The following is an 18,840-nucleotide window of genomic DNA, read 5'->3' on the forward strand; positions in this document are numbered from 1 at the left end:
CCCGGCCGCGGGGCAAGGAGGCGACCGCGCCGCCGGGGGTCCGCGGCGAGCCCCGGGCCCTGGCTGGCGGAAGCCCCAGCTGAGCTCCGCGCTGCCCGGGTCATTGTTGGCCGGGACTGTGGAGCGGGAGCCGGGGGAGGAGCTGGGGAGTCAGCGGCGGCGGCAGCGGCGGGAGCCAGAGGGGGAGCTAGAGAGCGAGGTAGGGAGGGAGGGAGACAGCGGAGAGCGGGCGAGCGAACGAGGGAGGGAGGAGGTAGAGAGACAGGGAGGGTGGGAGGGAGGAGGAAAAATAAAGAGGAGAGCCGAGCAGGGCTGAACAATAGAGACAGGCGGACGGGTGAGGAGGAGAGCCAGCTGCTGCTGTTGGGCAAGAGCGGGCGCCCAGGCAGCCCGGCCCCCGGCCCGGGCCAGACAGCAGGCGGCCAGCGCCCCCGGGGAAGGGGTACCATGGGGGAGCCGGCGACAGGCGCCCCCAGCCCGCCGCGCGCCTCCGCTTGAGGGAGGCTTGGCGTCCTCTGCTCTAGCCTGCCGCCCCAGCCTCCAGCTCTCGAAGCCCGGAGTCCGCCGGGTCTGCGGCCGCAGCCGCAGCCGCTGCGCCCCGCGCCCTCTGCCCACCCGGCGCCGAGCGGTCCTTGGCCCCAGGCTTCGCCGGCCCGGGGCTGCTCGCGGACGCCCTCCCCCAGTCATGAACCCCCTAGAGGGGGCAGCGGAGGAAGGAGGAGCGGCTGATTCGGACGTGGACGCCTTTTTCCGCACAGGTAGACTGGGCACGGTGCGGGCAGCCAGGGGCAGGGCCGCTGCCTTGGGACGCGGCGTCTCGGACAAGTTTGGGGAAGCGGGACTGTTGCTGGGGTGTGCGTGTTGGGGAGCCCTCCCCCTCTCCGTCCGGCTGGAGTTGCTGAGATTCTTGTTGTTATGGCAATGCTGGTCGCGTTTCGGGGATGGGTTGGGGGCTGGGAGCTCGGCGCCCCTCGCTGTTCACCTCACTTGCGGGAGTCTGTGGTGGGGAGGCGGGAGGAGGTCCCCTCGGCCGCCTTCTCCCGGAGCGCGGGGATGGGGCGATGTTGGATCACTTTGCAGCGTGCGGATCCGGCTACCGGCGTCCTCGTCCCCTCCCTCGATACCCTTCTCTCCGCGCCTGTCAGTCCGTCTCTGGTCGCCCCGGACTGGCACCCCTTCTCGGCCCAGGGTCCCGGGGCCCTGATGTGCAAAGAGAAAGGCCTTGGGGACCCGGAGTCACGCAGGCTGCAGACTGACAGTCATGAGCGGGGCGGACCCAGGACGCTCAAGCAGGGTGTGTGTGGGGAGCCTGCGTCTTAGACTTGAGAGGCAAACCGTGCTGGGAGGGCGGTGGGCGCCTCAGGCGTCCTCCTTGTCCTCCTCTTCTCCAGTTCTGGGAACGGATGAAATTTTCATAAGAATCACTTATTCCTGGAAGTGTGAGTTAGCGTCCCCCTCATACACACCCACTGAGTCTTTGCTTGCCTGTGGTTTGTAAAGCCCCCAGATCTGTCTTTCCAGCTGTTTGCAGCCTCACCACCTCCCATCCCCCAGCTCTATAGCTTCTCCCGTTCCCCGACTACAGAGCCCTTTCCCCAGAAAGGACACCCACCACCTTCATCTCCCACCACCTGTGGCCTGTTTCTCTGATGGCCAGGGATTCCCCATCTCCCTTTTTACCTGTGGCTTCTACCAACTCGGTAGGTAGAGCTCCGCATCTCCCATGTCTGGAACCATTTTGTCTGGAATCTTTGTCCCAAGGAGTCCACTAAGTTATGAGACCCCGCGCTTCTGCCCTCTCCTTTGCTGAGTTATATTAGAGAATGCTGACTGGTGGGGACAGATCAGGTTAGCTCTGAAGGCTTTCTGCACATCCATCTGTTTCCTAAACTCATTGCTTTGCCCTGGAGGTCATCTCTAGGGAAGGGGGTGGAGTGCTTTGTTGGGGAGACTTGTGGCTTTAGAAGTCAAGACTTGATTGGCCCATATGTTCATTTTCTAGTGGGTCTGGAAAGGGAAATGCTTAGAACAGGCTGATGCCAGCACCTGGAGAAAGCAGAGGGAGCCCCTGTTACCCTATCCAGCTCCTCAGGCCCAGCCTTGCCTTCCTTCCTCATTCCCTTTCCCCAGAGGTCACATTCATATTCTCTCTCTCTCTCTCTCTCTCTCTCTCACACACACACACACACACACACTCACTTGGCCTAGGACCCAAGGCATGGATTCTCAAGTGCATGTGGGAGCCAGCATCTCAGACTTGACCTGAGTTTATAGCCTGCCGTCTAGGGTCAAATTTCTGAGAGCTAAGTGATGCCTGGAAACATTCACCAGGGGTCTTCTTGACCCTTCTTGCCTTCCATGTGGGGCAAAAGTGTGCCTTTTCTTAGCTCTGGGGGAAACTCTGGAAGTGGGAGGCTTTCCACTTTTTCTTTCTAGACTCTTTCTCTTCCTTCCTTCCTTCCTTCCTTCCCTCCCTCCCTCCCTCCTTCCTTACTTCTTTCCTCCCTTCCTCCCTCCCTCCCTCCCTCCCTTTCTTCCTTCCTTCCTTGGCATCCACTCTTTCCTCTTTCCTACCATCCAAACACTACTTCCTGTCCATTCTCTGTCCCAGACCCTTGGAGGAGAGCTCAGTTTCTGGATGCTTGCTAATTTCTGACAAATGAATTCACACAGCATTAATGGTGTTAATGGCCTATAGTGGTCCAGTATGTTACTTTTCCTAGGACCTTTCAAGATCCAACGTGGGGCTTATGTTGTCTAGTTCTGGCTCAAATCACGGAGTAAATAGCCGTCTCTTGTTAGGGCTATTCTTCCTTGGGCAGGTTGGTTGAAGGGAGGCTAAGTCTGACGTGCATTTTGAATCAGAGAAATGTGAAACCCTCAATGCACGTGGCTGGAAATGGCTTATGACCTGTAGCACATTCCAAAAGGGGAGTGCAGGCTGCCTTTGGTCCTGTGTCGCCCTCTGTGCTCTCCTTCCTGATTTGACCCCCTTCCATTCTCTAGCCTGGGCTCTTGCTTGGGATTCTTAAGGCCATATTTCTTAACTTTCTGGAAGAGGCCATATTTCTTAAGTTTCTTCCTTCTTATTCCCCTGTCTATGGAACATAGCACTATACCCAGCAGTCTGGACTTTATGAATTTATTCAACTGAACAACTGAGAAACCTTCAGACAAATTCTCAGAGTCCCTAGTGCCAGGGTTACCCTTTTCTTTTTGGTGGAAAATTGTGCATGCACAAAGACCAGACTGGCAATTGCTTTGTCAAAACCATGGCATACTATGCCTCTAATTAGGCATGTTTGGAATAAGTCTGTCCTTACTTGTCATCTTCTGATTATTTTGGTATTTCAGTTCTCCTGACCAACTGATTAAGCTAGATTTCTTAAATCTTCCCTACCTGTGTGTGGACACACACAGACAACTGCCCCCAACCCCAAGCCCACTATTCTTATAGATTGGTGGACTCCATATCATCTTCCTGGTAATTCTCTATTCCAAGCTTGGGGAAGTATGTTTTAGTAATTTTATTGATGATGGCTATGAGGCAGAGAAGGGGAAATATGGGGACTCAGAACTGGGACTAGGAACCACTTGGAACAGAAAACCAACAAGGACTTTTCAACTTCTACCAGAAGCCTTCTCCTATCTAGGGTGCTGTGGAATACAAATGAAATATTCAAAGTGGTCTCTTCCCTTGAAGAACTTTTAGAAGAAGACTGACAATTACTTCTCAGAGATTAATCAATTGCTGAACATTTTGGTGCTATAAAATAAAAAGTTGACATAGAGGAGTGGAACTGAGAGTCGCCCTTGAGGGGGGTTGTGGATGGGGAGTGGGAAGAGCAGGCTGAGCAAAGGTGCAGGGAGGCGGGGACATTAACACTGAGGGTTCAGAATGACCGAATGGAAGGTGTAGTTTGGGGAGGAATGGGAAACAGAATTGGGTAAGTAGGGCAAGGCCAGATAGGGAGAGCCTTGGAAGCCCAAGAGAAGAGTTTGGATTTGATTCAGAGTTAGTAGGGAGTCATTTTAGGTTTTTGAGCAAGGGTATATAGTGAAGAAAGTGGTTTTTGGAAAGGTAGATCTAGAGGTAACATGACTCAGGAAGCAGAGAAGAGAGTGAAAAAATCCAGGGAGATGCAAAAGCGATCCAGACCTGAGAGGGAGGGTACTTGGTCTGGGTTGGTGGCAGAAAGGATGGGGAGTCAGGGGCCACACTGGGAGACATTTTCAAAGGCAGAAATGTGGGGATTTGTTGATGAACTAGTTAGAAGGGAAGAAGAAAATTAAGCCCCTGAGGAAACAGAGTAGCTTGGTTGATAGTACAGAGGCCTGGCTGTCCCTACTGATGTAATTTGGGTGAAGGCAAGAGTCCTTTTTGCAGGTAGTGATGTTAGTTCCAGATGTGGATAATTGTAGGTGACTGAGGGATATCGAGGTGGAGCTGTTTTGTGGGAAACATGAGACTCGAGATAGGAGCATAGGCAGGAGGTTAGGGTTGGCAGTGTAGACTTAGAAGCCTTCTGCACCGAGACTGGGTACAGCCTAGCTTTGTGAAGATTTGGCTCTCGGAGCGGGTGGAGGAAAATGAGGAAGGGCTCTGGTTAGACATTGGGGGAGAAACCCTTATTTAGGAAGTGGCAACAAAGGGGACTTGATCCTGGGGACTCCAGGGAGTTGGTGTGGGTTTTGATGTGATGACAGGCTGTAGACAGCGTGGACAGGAGAGCACTGGGTGTCTGTCACTGGATGTGATAAAAAGAAGGCCACTGGGAGCTCTTGGGGGCACGATGTTAGAACAGGGATTCAGAATAGGGATTTGGGGTGGTGGGTAGGAAGCAGTTACTTACAGAGTTTATCAGTGAAAGGAAAAAGAAGTTGTGTGCTAGCCATAAGCAGTTTTCATTTTGGTGTTTGTTCTTTTTTTTTGGTCAGAGTTAGAGCAAGTTTGCTCTACTGTTCACGCTGTCTTCAGCCTGTTAGAGCAAGTTTGCTCTAACTCTGGGAGTTAACCCATGGACAGGAAAAACTGAAGATGGGAGCTTGATTGTTGAGTTAGATAACCTGAAAAGGTGAGATAAGAATAGGTTTTCTAACAAATATAAGAACTTGGCTTTGGTGACAGAGGAGAAAACTCTTCCTTTACTATTCAGGGGAAAAAAACTAAGAAGATAGATGAAAATAGGATGATGTGGAAATACCTTCTACCTCTTTCTTTGTGTTGAGCTTTGTCCTGTGATTCCAGACATTTTCAACTGGATCATTTGCTGTTACTTGGACTTTGGCCAGACTCAGACTCAACTCTGTATGTCTTTCCAACTCCCCAAAGTAGCTCTCCTGTGCTTGCCTTCCTTCATTCTGCAAGTGGCGTCTTCCATCTCAGTCATGATATCTAAACCCTTGATATCATCTGTGAGGGATCTCTCTTCCAACAAACCCTATTAAATTATTTTTCATAGTTAGCCCTTGCTGTTCATGTTGCACATGGACTCCTTTTAGTGGCCTTCATTCTTGTCCTTAGAATCTGCTCTCTCACTCCCACTCTAAATTGGTACTTAGAGGCAGATTGCACTCCCCAAAGTAGATTACACTACTTTCATCATATCACTACCTGGTTGGTCTGTGGACTTAAAATGTCTCGCAGTGCCTTCAGGGCCAAGTCCTTACTTGCCAGCCCAGCTCTGGCCTGGCTGCTCTTCTCACTATCCAAGGGCTCCTTGACTCATGTTTTCTTTGAATTATCCACCCTGGCAGCCCCACTCTCTAAAGCTAACTCATGTTTGGAGGTTTGAGACCCATCTTCTTCTGGGAGCTTTTGCCACTCAGAAGACCAACTCTCCCAAGTTCCTCAAACACTCACTTGTCTATACGCATTTTCTCACTTCATCAGTGGTATTATATTGTGTTTTTACCCTTTCATATACCTCTAGGGTTGATCTCTACCATTGAAGTTAATTTTTCTTTGGAGGTAAGGAGAAAGATCTTTTTAAAAGCTTATGATTTATCATAAAAAATCATAACCTCCCCCAATATATAAAGCAAACATGGTAGTACATAAGCAGTTGCTGAATCTAGGTGGTGGTGTGTTGGTACTCACTGTATGATGCTTTAAGCTTTTCTCAGTTGATAGCCCCATCCTACCTAGACAGAAGAACTGGATGTCCTAATGTTCAGCTCACAGAGAAAGGAGGTTTGGGAATAACGGTCAATGCTGGTGTGCAGTTCTCTGAGTAGCTGTCACCACCCTGGCTGTGCATTGTCAGGCACCTAAAGAAGGGGGGGCGGGTCTGTCATGTCCTGAGCTCTCTTTTGCAGCAATGGAAAGCATCTCTTTTTGACACTGTGCTCGGTGCTCCATAATGTAAATGTGATGTGTAATTCAATGTTTATTAGTCCTTCTTAATTCTCTTCCAATTCTACTCATCATGAATTAGGCTTTTGGTCACATCATTTCCCAGGAACTTCTGGGGAGTAGCAAGAGGACTTTGCTGTTCTGGAGAGGGGATATTGTTTATATTTATTGATTTATTTTTATTTTTAAATGTATTTAATTATTGTTCAAGTACAGTTTTCTGTCTTTTTNATGCTGGTGTGCAGTTCTCTGAGTAGCTGTCACCACCCTGGCTGTGCATTGTCAGGCACCTAAAGAAGGGGGGGCGGGTCTGTCATGTCCTGAGCTCTCTTTTGCAGCAATGGAAAGCATCTCTTTTTGACACTGTGCTCGGTGCTCCATAATGTAAATGTGATGTGTAATTCAATGTTTATTAGTCCTTCTTAATTCTCTTCCACTTCTACTCATCATGAATTAGGCTTTTGGTCACATCATTTCCTAGGAACTTCTGGGGAGTAGCAAGAGGACTTTGCTGTTCTGGAGAGGGGATATTGTTAATATTTATTGATTTATTTTTATTTTTAAATGTATTTAATTATTGTTCAAGTACAGTTTTCTGTCTTTTTTTAAAGGGAATTGGGGCTTTATTTATTTATTTTGTAAAATATATTTTATTGATTATGCCATTACAGTTGTCCCATTCCCCCCCTTCACTCCCCTCCACCCTGCACACCCCTCCCCCACCATTCCCCCCCTGTCATTCATGTCCATGTGTCACAAGTTCTTTAGATTCTGTATTTCCCATAGTATTCCTGCCTTCCCCCCTGTCTATTTTCTACCTACTGTCTATGCTACTTATTCTTTGTACCTTCTCCCCCCTTCTCCTCCTCCCACTCCCCTGTTTCTAACCCTCCATGTGATCTCCATTTCTATGGTTCTGCTCCTGATCTAGCTGTCCTCTTAGTTTGCTTTTGTTTTAGGTGTGGTTGTTAATAACTGTGGGTTTGCTGTCCTTTTACTGTTCATTTTATCTCCTTTTTCTTAGATAAGTCCCTTTAACATTTCATAGAATAAGGAACTGGTGATGATGAACTTGAACTTGAGCTTATCTGAGAAGCACTTTATCTGCCCTTCCATTCTAAATGAAAGCTTTGCTGGATAGAGCAATCTTGGCTGTAGGTCTTTGGATTTCATGACTTGGAATACTTCTTTCCAGCCCCTTCTTGCCTGTAAGGTCTCTTTTGAGAAATCTGCTGACAGTCTGATGGGAACTCCTTTGTAGGTGACTGCGCCCTTATCTCTTGCTGCTTCTAGGATTCTCTCCTTCATTATAATCTTGGCTAATGTAATGATGATGTTCCTTGGTATGTTCCTTCTTGGGTCCAACTTCTTTGGGACTCTCTGAGCTTCCTGGATTTCCTGGAAGTCTATTTCCTTTGCCAGACTGGGGAAGTTCTCCTTTATTATTTGTTCAAATAAGTTTTCCACTCATGGCTGTTCCTCTTCCCCTTCTGGTACTCCTATAATTCGGATGTTGGAACGTTTGAAGATGTCCTGGAGGTTCCTAAGCCTCTCCTCATTTTTTTGAATTCTTGTTTCTTCATTCTTTTCTGTTTGGTTGTTCCTTTCTTCCTTCTTGTGCACTCCCTTGATTTGAGTCCCAGTTTCCTTTCCATCACTATTGATTTCCTGTACATCTCCCTTCATTTCAATCAGTTTAGCCTTCATATGTTCCTCTAATTTGTGGCTAACATCAACCAATTCTGTGAGCATCCTGATCACCAGTATTTTGAACTGTGCATCTGAAAGGCTGGTTATTTCTTGGTCACTTGGAATTATAGGCTCTGGGGCTTTGAGCTGTTCTTGAGTCATAATGTTTGGTCTGTTCGCACCTGTTATGTATGAGGGGTGGAGCCTTAGGTGTTCACCAGGGCCAGGTGACCGAGTTGCTGGGTTGTGATGCTGTATGTGGGGGTGGGGTCAGAGAGGGGGAAAAAAATGGCGCTTTGCTCCACTCCACTCTCTCTCAGATTTCTGTCCCCTCTGCGGCTTCCCACAAGCAAATTGGGCCCCTCTGGTGCTGGTTCCTGGGTGTGTGGGCCCGTGTACTCTTCAGGCCCCTGTGGGTCTTTCCAATGAACTCTCTGTGGGCCCGGGAGCCTCTCCTGGCCCCTCGATCCCAAGAAAGTCTTTCTAGTTGGTGCTTTCAGGCTCTAATCCCCACTGGGGCCCTAGCCTGAGCGGTCTGTCTCACTGTTCGCTCCTTCACTTGGTTTATCTGTGCACGAATATGTGACCACAGTCAGCCAGCTGCCCTGCACCCTCACTGGGTCTGCCTGTTGCCACCCCACGCCTGGGATCCACCAACCGCCTCCACCTCCGCTCCTGGGTTGGTCGGACTGAACAATCTTTCCAGCCCTACCCTTCTCCGCCACTAACTCCGCCCCTCTTGCTGGTCTGGCTGAGTGGTTTGTTGTTGTCGGACTTCCGTACAGTTCAATTTTCACTGTTTTGGCTGCGTTTTTGTTTCTAAAACTTAGCTGTCTTTAAATTTAGTTGTAGGAGGGAACACAGTGTTTCCACCTATGCCTCCACCTTGGCCAGAAGTCCCAGTTTTCTGTCTTTTACTTCCATCCTAGCCCACCCCCCAGTGCTCCCTGTTAATATTTCTAATATTGAATTTATATAGACTATTTCTATATTAATGTATTTTAGAACATATCAATGATATCCAGGAGCTCTACATAAGATTTGGGAAGAGGCTTTGCTTCTTCCTTGTGCTACCAATCATCAATAACTATTATTGGCTCCTTCTGTCTAATTGTATTTGGTAATCTTTTGTGGGATGAAAGAGGTAAGCATAAACTGAAGCTATTGGAATAAACTAAAGCTACAGAAAGAAATTAAGTTAGAAGTAAGAAAAATCTACTGACTGTAAATATCAATAAAACACTAACACAGGTGAACTAGAGGTTCTTTTAAGATGTTAGAGAATGAACATTTTTAGTTTTCAACGTTCTTTCTGGTTCTGGAACTTGGCAGTTTACTTTTGGAGAGAGTCACTATGGTGTAGTCCAGTGGTTCTCAACTGGGGGCAGTTTTATCTTCCAGGGAACCATTGTCAATGTCTGGAGACATTTTTTTTGAATGTCATAATTCGGGAGGGTAAGGGAGCAGGTGGGGTGTTGCTACTGGCATCTAGTGGTCGCAGGTCTAGGGTACTGCTAATCATCTTGTAAGTCATGGGACAATAAGGAATTATCCAGCCCTGAAGTGTTGATAGTGCTGAGGTTGAGAAACCCTGTGTGGCCAGAGATCATGGGGTTTTGTTGTATAAGACAGACTTGGCACTAATTAGGGGTAGAATCCCAGGTAAATTATTTAATCTCTTTCATCCTCATCTTCTGCAAAATGGGACTAATAATACTTGTTTTACAGGTTGGAAGGATTAAGTAGGAAAACAATGTGTAAAAAATACGTAGTGGCTTCTGATACACAGTAGGAGCACAAGAAATCCTAGCTGTCCTTGTTGTTCCTGTTGTTTTAATAAATAAAAGTGGTGGCACGCAGGCTGGGGGGGGGTGTCTCTGGATGGGTGGCTTTTGACATGGGATGGAAGGGAGTGTAGAGAGGAGCCTGATGGAGTGCAAGGATCCTGACTGTGGAACCAGAAGGCTAAAGTTTGGGCCTCAGTTCTTTCATTCAGTCATTTAACAATTTCTTTGACAAATATTTATCGAGTGCCTACGACATCAATGTACTGTGCTATGGGAGTGTATAAAATCATTATAAAAATATATAGCACAGGAAGGGAAATGGATATAAATGTGCCCCCTCAGGGAGCACTTGCATTTAAGGGGTAGGAAAAGGAGAAAGAAGAAGCCTGTGAAGGGGGCTTAGAAGGTCAGGTAAGAGAGCGGGAGGTGAACACTCCCCTTTGCTCTCTGCTTATCTGCATGTCTTGTGTAAGTGACTTTAGCATCTGTGTAAGATGAGGATAATACCTCACTCGGCACCAACAGGGCTATTGAGAGACTCAAGTAAGATACTGTATGTGAAAGGTCTTTATAGGTTGTACAGTTCTATCCAAATACATATAGTTAGTTCCTTCCAAATAGAACATTTTATTACTCTAAGTGTCTCTTCTGACAAGTATCATCTTATTCAATCTGACTTCCGTGGGACCTTTCCAGCCCAGGAAGAGAGCAGTCCTTCTCAACTTTGTTTTAGGGACACTCTTATTCTCTCCTCCACGAAAGTATAAAAATGCCAGCCCCCAGGCCCTGTCACATGGCCCCGTGCCATCTGGAGGTGCCAACAAGAACGGACTTCTTACATCTGCCAAGCCTTAGGTGGGTGCAGTGAGTCAGTCCCTTCCTGCTCCCTCTCTGTCTGCATGCAGTTCAGACTCCTCTTGCCACTCCTTTGTGTGTGAATGATTGGCAGCAAGATAACCGGGAAGTGATCGACAGCTACAGGGCTGTTGGATCAATAGAGCTGATTGAAATTGTGTCTGCTGAGGAGTGAGGGAATGTTTCGAAAGAATCAGCTAGTAGGACAGAGAAACTAATTCAGAGAAGTAAAGAACAAACTTGGAGAATTAGCTTTTGTCTCCCCCGACTTCTGTCCCGTGGCATTATTAGAAGGGAGCTGAACATTAGCTGGAAAACATGGACATGAGGGATAAACAGTAGGGGTGAAAAATGGTAAGTGAGCTGTGTTCTCAAGGAAGTGGTTACTCCTCGAGCTGAGACTCGAGGATGAGTAGGATTTGGATGGGGAAGACAGAAAGTGTTGTGTTTCCCGGTTCAGCTGGTGTTAGGGAGGTGGGAATGTCCGTGGCATATTTAGGGCAATAAGAGGTCCAGTTCATGTGACTCAGAGATGGGTGCAGGTGGAAGATCAAAGGCAGAAAAAATTCAGCAGAGTGTGGGGACTAGGTTGACTGATTGCTTCATTTATCAAACATGGGCTCCTAGATCATTAAGGGCTTTGAGTCACAGGCCAAGGAGTTTGGTCTTTTCTGCAGTTTGCTTTTGAGAGACGTTAAAAGTATCTGAATGGGGCAGTGGCATGCATGATTGGGGAGATAAATCCGGCAGCCCTATTGATTAGAATGGGGGAGGTACGGCTGGCCAGGCCTGGATTGGGATACCCGTCATGACAGGTAAGGAGGGTCTGAACTGGATATGCCACAGTGGAAACGGAGAGGAGGGGGTGGATATGAGGGACCTCATGGAGGTAGGGTTTATAGGACTTGGCAACTTGGGTGTAGAAATGTCAAGGAAAAGGCAGGAATTAAAGGTGACTCCAGAACTTAGAGCCTGGTGACCGGGAAGCTGTAGATACCCTAACTAACACTAAGGAGTTAGGAAGAGGGCAAGCAGCTGCGGGGATGCAGGAGGAGAGGGAGTATTCGGGACTGGCTTTGGGACATGTTACGTCTCAGGTGTCAGTGAGATAGCTAAGGGAAGTGTCCATTCCGTAGGCAAATAACAGAGTCTGGGGCTTTGGAAGGATGCCAGAGCCGGAAAAGTCGATTTGGGAGATATCCGGAAGAAGTTGTGGCTGGAGCTATCAGAATAGATGAGATAATAAATGAAAAGCACATATAGGCTTAAGGGCAGAGGGCCAGGGACAGATATGTAGACTCAAGTAAAAGGCTGGAGGAGAACCAGAAGAGAGCAGCGCTCGGAGGAAAACAGGTCATCAATAGGCCTAAAGCTGCAGAGAGCCTAAGGGACATGGGGACCGAACAGACCTCCTCAGTTCTGGGAATTGGGAGAGATCACGGGTAACTTTTGAAATTATGTATGGGAGTTGGAATCCAAGTTGCAAGGGGAATGGGGAGTGAGTGGATGGGGAGGAAGTGGTGGGAGTGCATATAGATGACTCTGGAGAGGTTTGGCTGTGAAGGGAAGGTTAAAAATAGTAAGGTAGCTAGAGATGGGTAGCAGAGTTGAGGGAAGGCTTTTTTTAGGTGGGAAAGATATGTGACTACCTGGGGGTGGGGAGGAGGAAGAAGGCAGACATGAAGAGAAGAATGAATATTCAGTAGAGATAGGCAGAATTGATGGAGGAAAGTCCTGGATGAGCCCGGAGAGATGAATTTCAGTGTCAGCTGCAGGGTGAGCTTTGGGCTGGAGGAGGAGACTGGGAGAGGGCAGACCTGAGTAAAGTAGCTGGGGGAGCCCCTCGGCCCAGGGCACGTGTGCCTGCTCAACAGTCCCATCAGAGAGAGCATCAATCAGCTGGCTTGGCGAACCAGGGGCTAGTGGTGGCGCGCTTGAGGAGAGTGTACAAGCTGAGGGCAGCTGTGAAATCAGTGAGCTGGGTTGGTGTGTGGCCCTGGATGGTCCTTGGAGAGGAAAGGTGGAAAGGAGTCTAGGAGATCCCAAACTAGCCATCCTTTTAGAAATGGGGGTTTCCTATTGCGATCTGAGGTGGGATCTTCTCCAGGCTGTATAGTCGGGTCTGCAGAAGCACCTCTCACAGAGTGGAGTCCAGAAGGCAAGTTAGTGGGTTGGAGGGTGAGTGGGGAGAGGAGAGAGGAAGGGGGACTTAGTCAGAAAGGTGCTGGGGGCAATCTCTTGGGGCGGGTGTGAGTGCCTGGCTATCAGGTACTGTATCACCCAGGGGTGGGACGTGCTCTTGAAGTTCTAGAGTTTCCTCAATGCCTCTAGAAGTCCTAGAAGAAAGAGGAGGTATAGTGATCAAGGAAGAGCCTTTTCCCCATGCTTCTTTATGAAGAGAAACCCTTCACACAAGACGGGAAGGTAACCAGGTGAGCACACCCATTCCATTAGCCTGGAAACACGCCCTCTGACGGGACTCTCAACTCTCCTTTTAGGGGAAAGTTCAAGGACTGACATTAAGGGAAAAGCCTGTTTCAATAAGGGTTTCTCAAGGACCTGGCACAGCCCTCCAGAGGGGTGGACAGTAGGAATCTGGGGGCTGCGATTCCAAAAGGTGGGCTATGGGATACTTGGCTTACATCTCTCAGAGTTAAAGGAGGTGGGAGTTTCCTTAGGTGTAGTTCAGTTGCAGAATCTTAGTTTTAAAACAGGAACTTACTAGCTGTGTGACCTTGCACAAGTTACAACCTCTCTGACCTTCAATTTCCTCATCTGTGAGATGGGGAAAAAAATTCTTACCTCTCAGGGTGGCTGGTTGGTTGTAGATATACTGTATATTGCTACAGTTATATCCATACTATAAATAGTAATAGAAAGGGGATTTTAGTACTAGTCATACAATTATGTATGTAATAGAATCGTTTACTAGCTAGATGAATCTACCTTCCAAATCACGAAAATTATGATGCTTCTATAGCTTGCTTCTTCCAACCCTCCCTCCCTCCTTCCCTCCCCTCCTTCCTTTTCTCTGTAATAGCACAGAGATAGGCAGAGATATGATTTTAAGCTTGCAGTTCTAGTTATTCCAGGGCAGGGACTGGGAATGTGGCTAAAATCCCTGCCTTTTACACTCTTACCCTGCAGCCCAGGGACAATGGCTATCTATGGGGGGGGGGGGTAGGGAAACAGTATTGAGTTGGCAGCTGTAGGCCTAGAAGGAGACCCCGGAGACTGGCAGATGGTTAATTGAATATGACAAAAGGGGGCTGGGAGGTGGGGTGTGGGGCTTCTGGGGGGTTCTTGCCTCTGACTTCTTACTGTCCTTGAAAGGAGGCTGTGGAGAGAGGGAGGAGTAGCTTCAGAGCAGTTATGGGGAAAAGATTGGCAGGACTCCATGATGGTATGTGGCTACAGAAGGACAAAACAGCATTGGGCTGTGATGTAGGTGTGAGATATTAAGTTTCTTCCCTGTACCCCAGTGCATTGGCACATAACAGGCTCAGATACTTGGATGTAAAGAGTATGCATCATGATCCCAAACACTGAGTTTTGACAGCTTTATCTCATTGTCACTTTTCATGAGAATTAGACAAGGAACAGATCAATTTCAGTGAGTGGATCTCTTCATTTATTTCTGCACTCATTCATTCAAGTGTCAAACACAAGCTGTATACCTACTAAGTGCCAGGCTCTGGGGGTACAAAAACCAGTTAGAAATAATTCTTTCCACATAGAGGGTAACATTCTAGTGGGATTACCTGACACATAAGCAAATGATTGCAATGTAGTATAGTAAGTGCCATAGAGGCTTGCGTGCTGTGTACATTGAGGATATAGAGGAAGGATCGACAGCCTCACCTGGGTGGGTGTGGGGAGAAATCACTCAAGAGGGGTTGGTTAGGCTGAAATGGGTGAGGGGGTGGTGAACATGAAGACAGACCACTGTTCAAGAAGCTTGGTAATGAAAATAAGGAGAAAAAGTGGTAATTGAAGGAACATTTTGAGAACACCAGTAGTGTCCTGTTCCTTTACCATAGTTGTGTTCTATTTGTGAAGGGTCAGTGAGCTGTAGACTTATAGGTGCAATTTTATTCACATAAATTGTATTTCAATCATAATTTAAAAAACATTATCAGGTCCAGTGAAAATTTTGTTTTTTTTCTACTTTTCAGAGAGAGAAAAATGTTTGAATATGTGAACAAAATCGTTGGAGGAGACAGTGCTAGAGAAGGAAGGTGTTAGAATATGTTATGTGTGTGGGCAGGGTCGCAGGGTGAGCCCTAGCTCCTCACACATCAGAAAAGGATGGAATTCCCAGGCAAAGAGGTTATTTCTGAGATGGAGAGACATTTTTTTCTCTGTGGCTACTGGGAAAGATCAGATAGTGTTCAGGTCAGATGCTAGAGCTCTTATTAAGCTGACTTAAGACTTCTCTATGAATGGGAGCCAAGGTCATATGATAGACTGAGAGATGCTGAGAATCTGAAAAGAGAGGAGACAGACTGGATCCATTTTGTGGACAAGGAGTGAGAAATGCATGATGTGTCCAGTTGAGTTCAGATTGGGCCAGGCAGGCAGGCTTCTGCATCTTGCTCAGCCTTGAAGGCTCTGAAGTGGAGGTGAAAATGGTGGACTCTTGAGTTCTTGGGGGGTTACTTGGCCAAGACACTGAGGGTGGAGATGAGGTGTGCACCAGATTTGTTTGGACACCAGCCTCCCTAAAACCTTACTGAACATTGATGGCTCAAGGTCCTTTTAGAGGCCCTACCTTGGAAAATGGTCATGTCTGGTTTCTGCATGGGGGCTGTACACACCTTTGGTGTGGGTTTGTCTATATTCTTCTCAAAATCCAAGTTAGTACCTTAAAGATAATACTTGCTTGATTAGTATTTGTTGGCTAGATTTAAAAAAAGTGCTAGTTATTGGTGTGTTGGCCACTTGGGAGATTTATAATGAAACATTGTGCTAAGGAAATGAATTGTTTTTGTAGACAGGCAATTCCACCTTAAACAAAAAAACCTTTGAAATCAATATTGACTGTGAAATATAGTGCAAAACTCTTGTTGATTCTGGATTACTTAGAGGGGACCCCTTTTAACATTGGCTTGCAAATATTCATAATTTTAAAGGCACTGGACAACTAGAAGATGTACTCTTCTTTTAGGAAAATCCATACAGGAAAGTTCCGATGTACAAATGGACCAACTAATCAGTACTGAATGAATGTCTGCCATGTGCCTGGCATTATGCCAGGTATTAAGGGGTCTGCTAAAGATTAGTAACAAATGTTTTTTTGTCTCTGAAGAGGATAAGGCCTTGTTGTGTTGGGAGGGGGGATTTATATTTAAAAAATGGCTAATTGGAGATCAATTAGAAAGGGAGCTTAACTCATACATTGATTTATTTAATATGTATTTGTTGCCTATAAGCTAAATGATAATTTAAATAAGTTGTAAACAAGGTTTCATTTATTTTGTTTTTATTTTTATCCTCACCCAAGGACATTTTCATTTGCTTTTTGAAGAGAGAGAGGCAGGGAGAGAGGAAGGGAGGGAGGAAGGGAGAGCGACATCCATGCAAGAGAAGCGTCAACTGGTTACCTTCGAGGCACCCAGACCGGGGACCCATGGTGGGACCAGGGATGACATGTGACTGGATTGGGGGTTGCATGCTTCTATGACCGGACCGGGATGAACCTGAAACTTAGGCAGGTACCCTGACCAGAAATCGAACCTGCAACCTTTTGGTTACAGGAAGATGCTCTAGCTACTGAACCACACTGGCTGGGGCTAAATAAGGTTTCATTCAGAGAGAATCAATTTTCAGTATACTTTCATAGAACATTAATTTTTTTTATCCCGAAGCCTTTTTTTATTATAAAATTAATGCTGGCTCATTGTAGAGCATTTGGAAACTATGATCAAATGTAAAAGATAGAAAAGTCACTGTGATCCCAAAACCCAGAGAGAACCCCTGCTCGTTTATTTGAGGTATTTTCTCCTGGTCTTACTCTCTATGTGTGCACTCTCCCTTGATCCATTGTGTGTATCACTGAGTTAAGTTGAAAGATAAATTGGGGTGCAGGGGGTTGACTTTTTCCTGGAATTAATTTAAATGTATGATACACCATTATACACTTTTTTATTAAGCAAAGTAAGATATTCATAAGCCAAGTAACCTTTACATTGGAGATAATGTAGGAAGACAGAGGAGAGGTAAAGGCATTGACATGCTGTTGTACAAAATATTTACACAAAACAGAAATGCAGGATCAATGATCAAAAGTGAATACACTTTCTCCCTCCTTCCTGATATTAAGATAAATCCAATAGATATGTATACCTGTTGCATGTACATGTTTGTACAAATGTGTGGCTTGCTTTCTTATTTACCAAAAGGGAGTTATGCTATACCTGTTTTTCTGCAGCTTGCTCATATTGCTTTATAAACATGGACATTTTTCCACGTCAGTACATACAGCTCTCCCTCATTTTATTTGAGTTGTGTTACATTCCGTTGTGTGAATGTGCCATATTTTATTTAACTATTCTCCTAATGATGGATATTTATAACCCAGCTTTTCTGTGGCCTGGTGTTTGTTCTGGGACATTATTTGGTCCAAAGGGTAGCAAGAAGGGTCACCCATTATTTGATCCTTTTCAAAGGTGATGTAGGACACTGTAGGTTCAGGATGTTTCCTATGCTTTTATCCTCAGGAGAGAGGGAGAACAGCCAGTCTCTGTTCTCTGGAGGATAACTTTTTTGTGTGATGTTTAAGAACACTTTTGTTAGTGACATTTAAATAGATGGTAGAAGCCATTCTTGGTTTCTTTTGGTGTGTGTCTTTAAGTGACCTAAGGAACCAGATTTGCAGTCACAATTAGCCCCCCCCCCCAAAAAAAAAAAGCCACATGTGTTCTGTGGGCTTGAGTGAAAGTTAATTCCAATACCACAGGTATGGCAGTGCTTTAGGTTGTGTGTGCAAAAGCCATAGCCTGTGTTTGGCTAGCAGAATCCAAGGATGGGATTCAGGAGACCTTGGTTTCCTATTCTGCCCACCACTAATTAGCTCTGTGACTTGGCCAAGCCAGTTAACATTTCTGCTTTTACAGATGAGACCTCTCTTTCTTCATCTGAAGAAAGAGGGACACAAAATTGCCCTGCCATACCTCATAGGACTAGTATGAGGTAAAGTGAGATAATAGAAGGAAAAAGGTTTGGACAAGCAAAATCCCTGAACAAATGAAAAGAGTTTTCGTTGGCTGCCTTTCTCTGGGGTCTCCCTCGGTTTTAAGTGTGGTTGAAAGCTGAGCTAGGAGACTCAGATGGGAGTGACAGCCTAGACTGCATTTAAGGACTGTACATTTTTTCATGTCTAGTAGGAAATTGTCAGCACTAGAGGTGGAGTGGAAGGTTTCATGATAAGTTCCATTTAGTTTTGGAAGAGATGCATGTATGAGTGTGAAGAGTGACTCTTCTAACTGCGCAGAACAGCTGAGGGTTTCTCTCTGGTGAGTGACAGTGTAGCTCAGTTGCCCGCTTATTTCCTACTACCCAGATGTGCAAAGAAAATGTTGCTTTTGAAATTTACTAATGTGGATCTCATTTTTCTCATGAACCCTCACCCCCAACTTGGCTAGTTTTGTAGTATTGTATATCAGGTTTTTTGGTTTTTGTTTTTTTCAGGATTGGTCTTTTGGGGTGATTGTTTCTTTCAGATAAATTTCTCAGTCACTCAGATTTTTTTCCTGTTCTCCCACTTCTTTTCAGAATGGGATTTGTGTCGAGATGAACATGTGAACTTGTGGTGGTAGTGATGGGGTGAGGGGTCAGGGGTGCTTAGAGACATGGTATGTATGATGGCTGGTTTCACCTGGTCTTGGCTTCATAGGGGCTGGTCTGGTCTGATTCTTTTTTTCTTAAATTATATTTTATTGTTTATTCTTTTATACTTGTCCCATATTTTCCCCCTTCGTCCCCCTTTACTCAGCCCCCTGACTCCCTCAGGCAATCCATGCCATTGTCCATGTCTGTGGGCCATGCATAGCTACTCTATTCCCTATGCTATGCTTTACATTCGTATTCATGACTATTCTCTAACTACCAATTTGTATTTCTTAATTTCTTCACCTTTTGCACCCATCTCCCCAC

The 18,840-nt window shown here is 46.3% G+C and overlaps 1 protein-coding gene across 7 annotated transcripts in view; it reads left to right on the forward strand.

Annotated features, from left to right (window-relative positions):
• Positions 1 to 290: 290 nt before the first annotated feature.
• Positions 291 to 18,840, forward strand: part of KALRN (kalirin RhoGEF kinase) — a 706,454-nt gene continuing 687,904 nt past the window's right edge. For all 7 annotated transcript variants that reach the window (XM_037033686.1, XM_037033687.1, XM_037033688.1 and 4 more), the window contains exon 1: positions 291 to 758. In XM_037033686.1, the coding sequence (XP_036889581.1) occupies positions 686 to 758 (73 nt within the window). In that variant the 5' untranslated portion in view covers positions 291 to 685. The remainder of the gene's footprint in view (positions 759 to 18,840) is intronic.

This window comes from Sturnira hondurensis, unplaced genomic scaffold (assembly GCF_014824575.4).
Source record: "Sturnira hondurensis isolate 20B ecotype Veracruz unplaced genomic scaffold, ASM1482457v3 Scaffold0021765, whole genome shotgun sequence".
Taxonomy (NCBI): Eukaryota; Metazoa; Chordata; class Mammalia; order Chiroptera; family Phyllostomidae; genus Sturnira; species Sturnira hondurensis.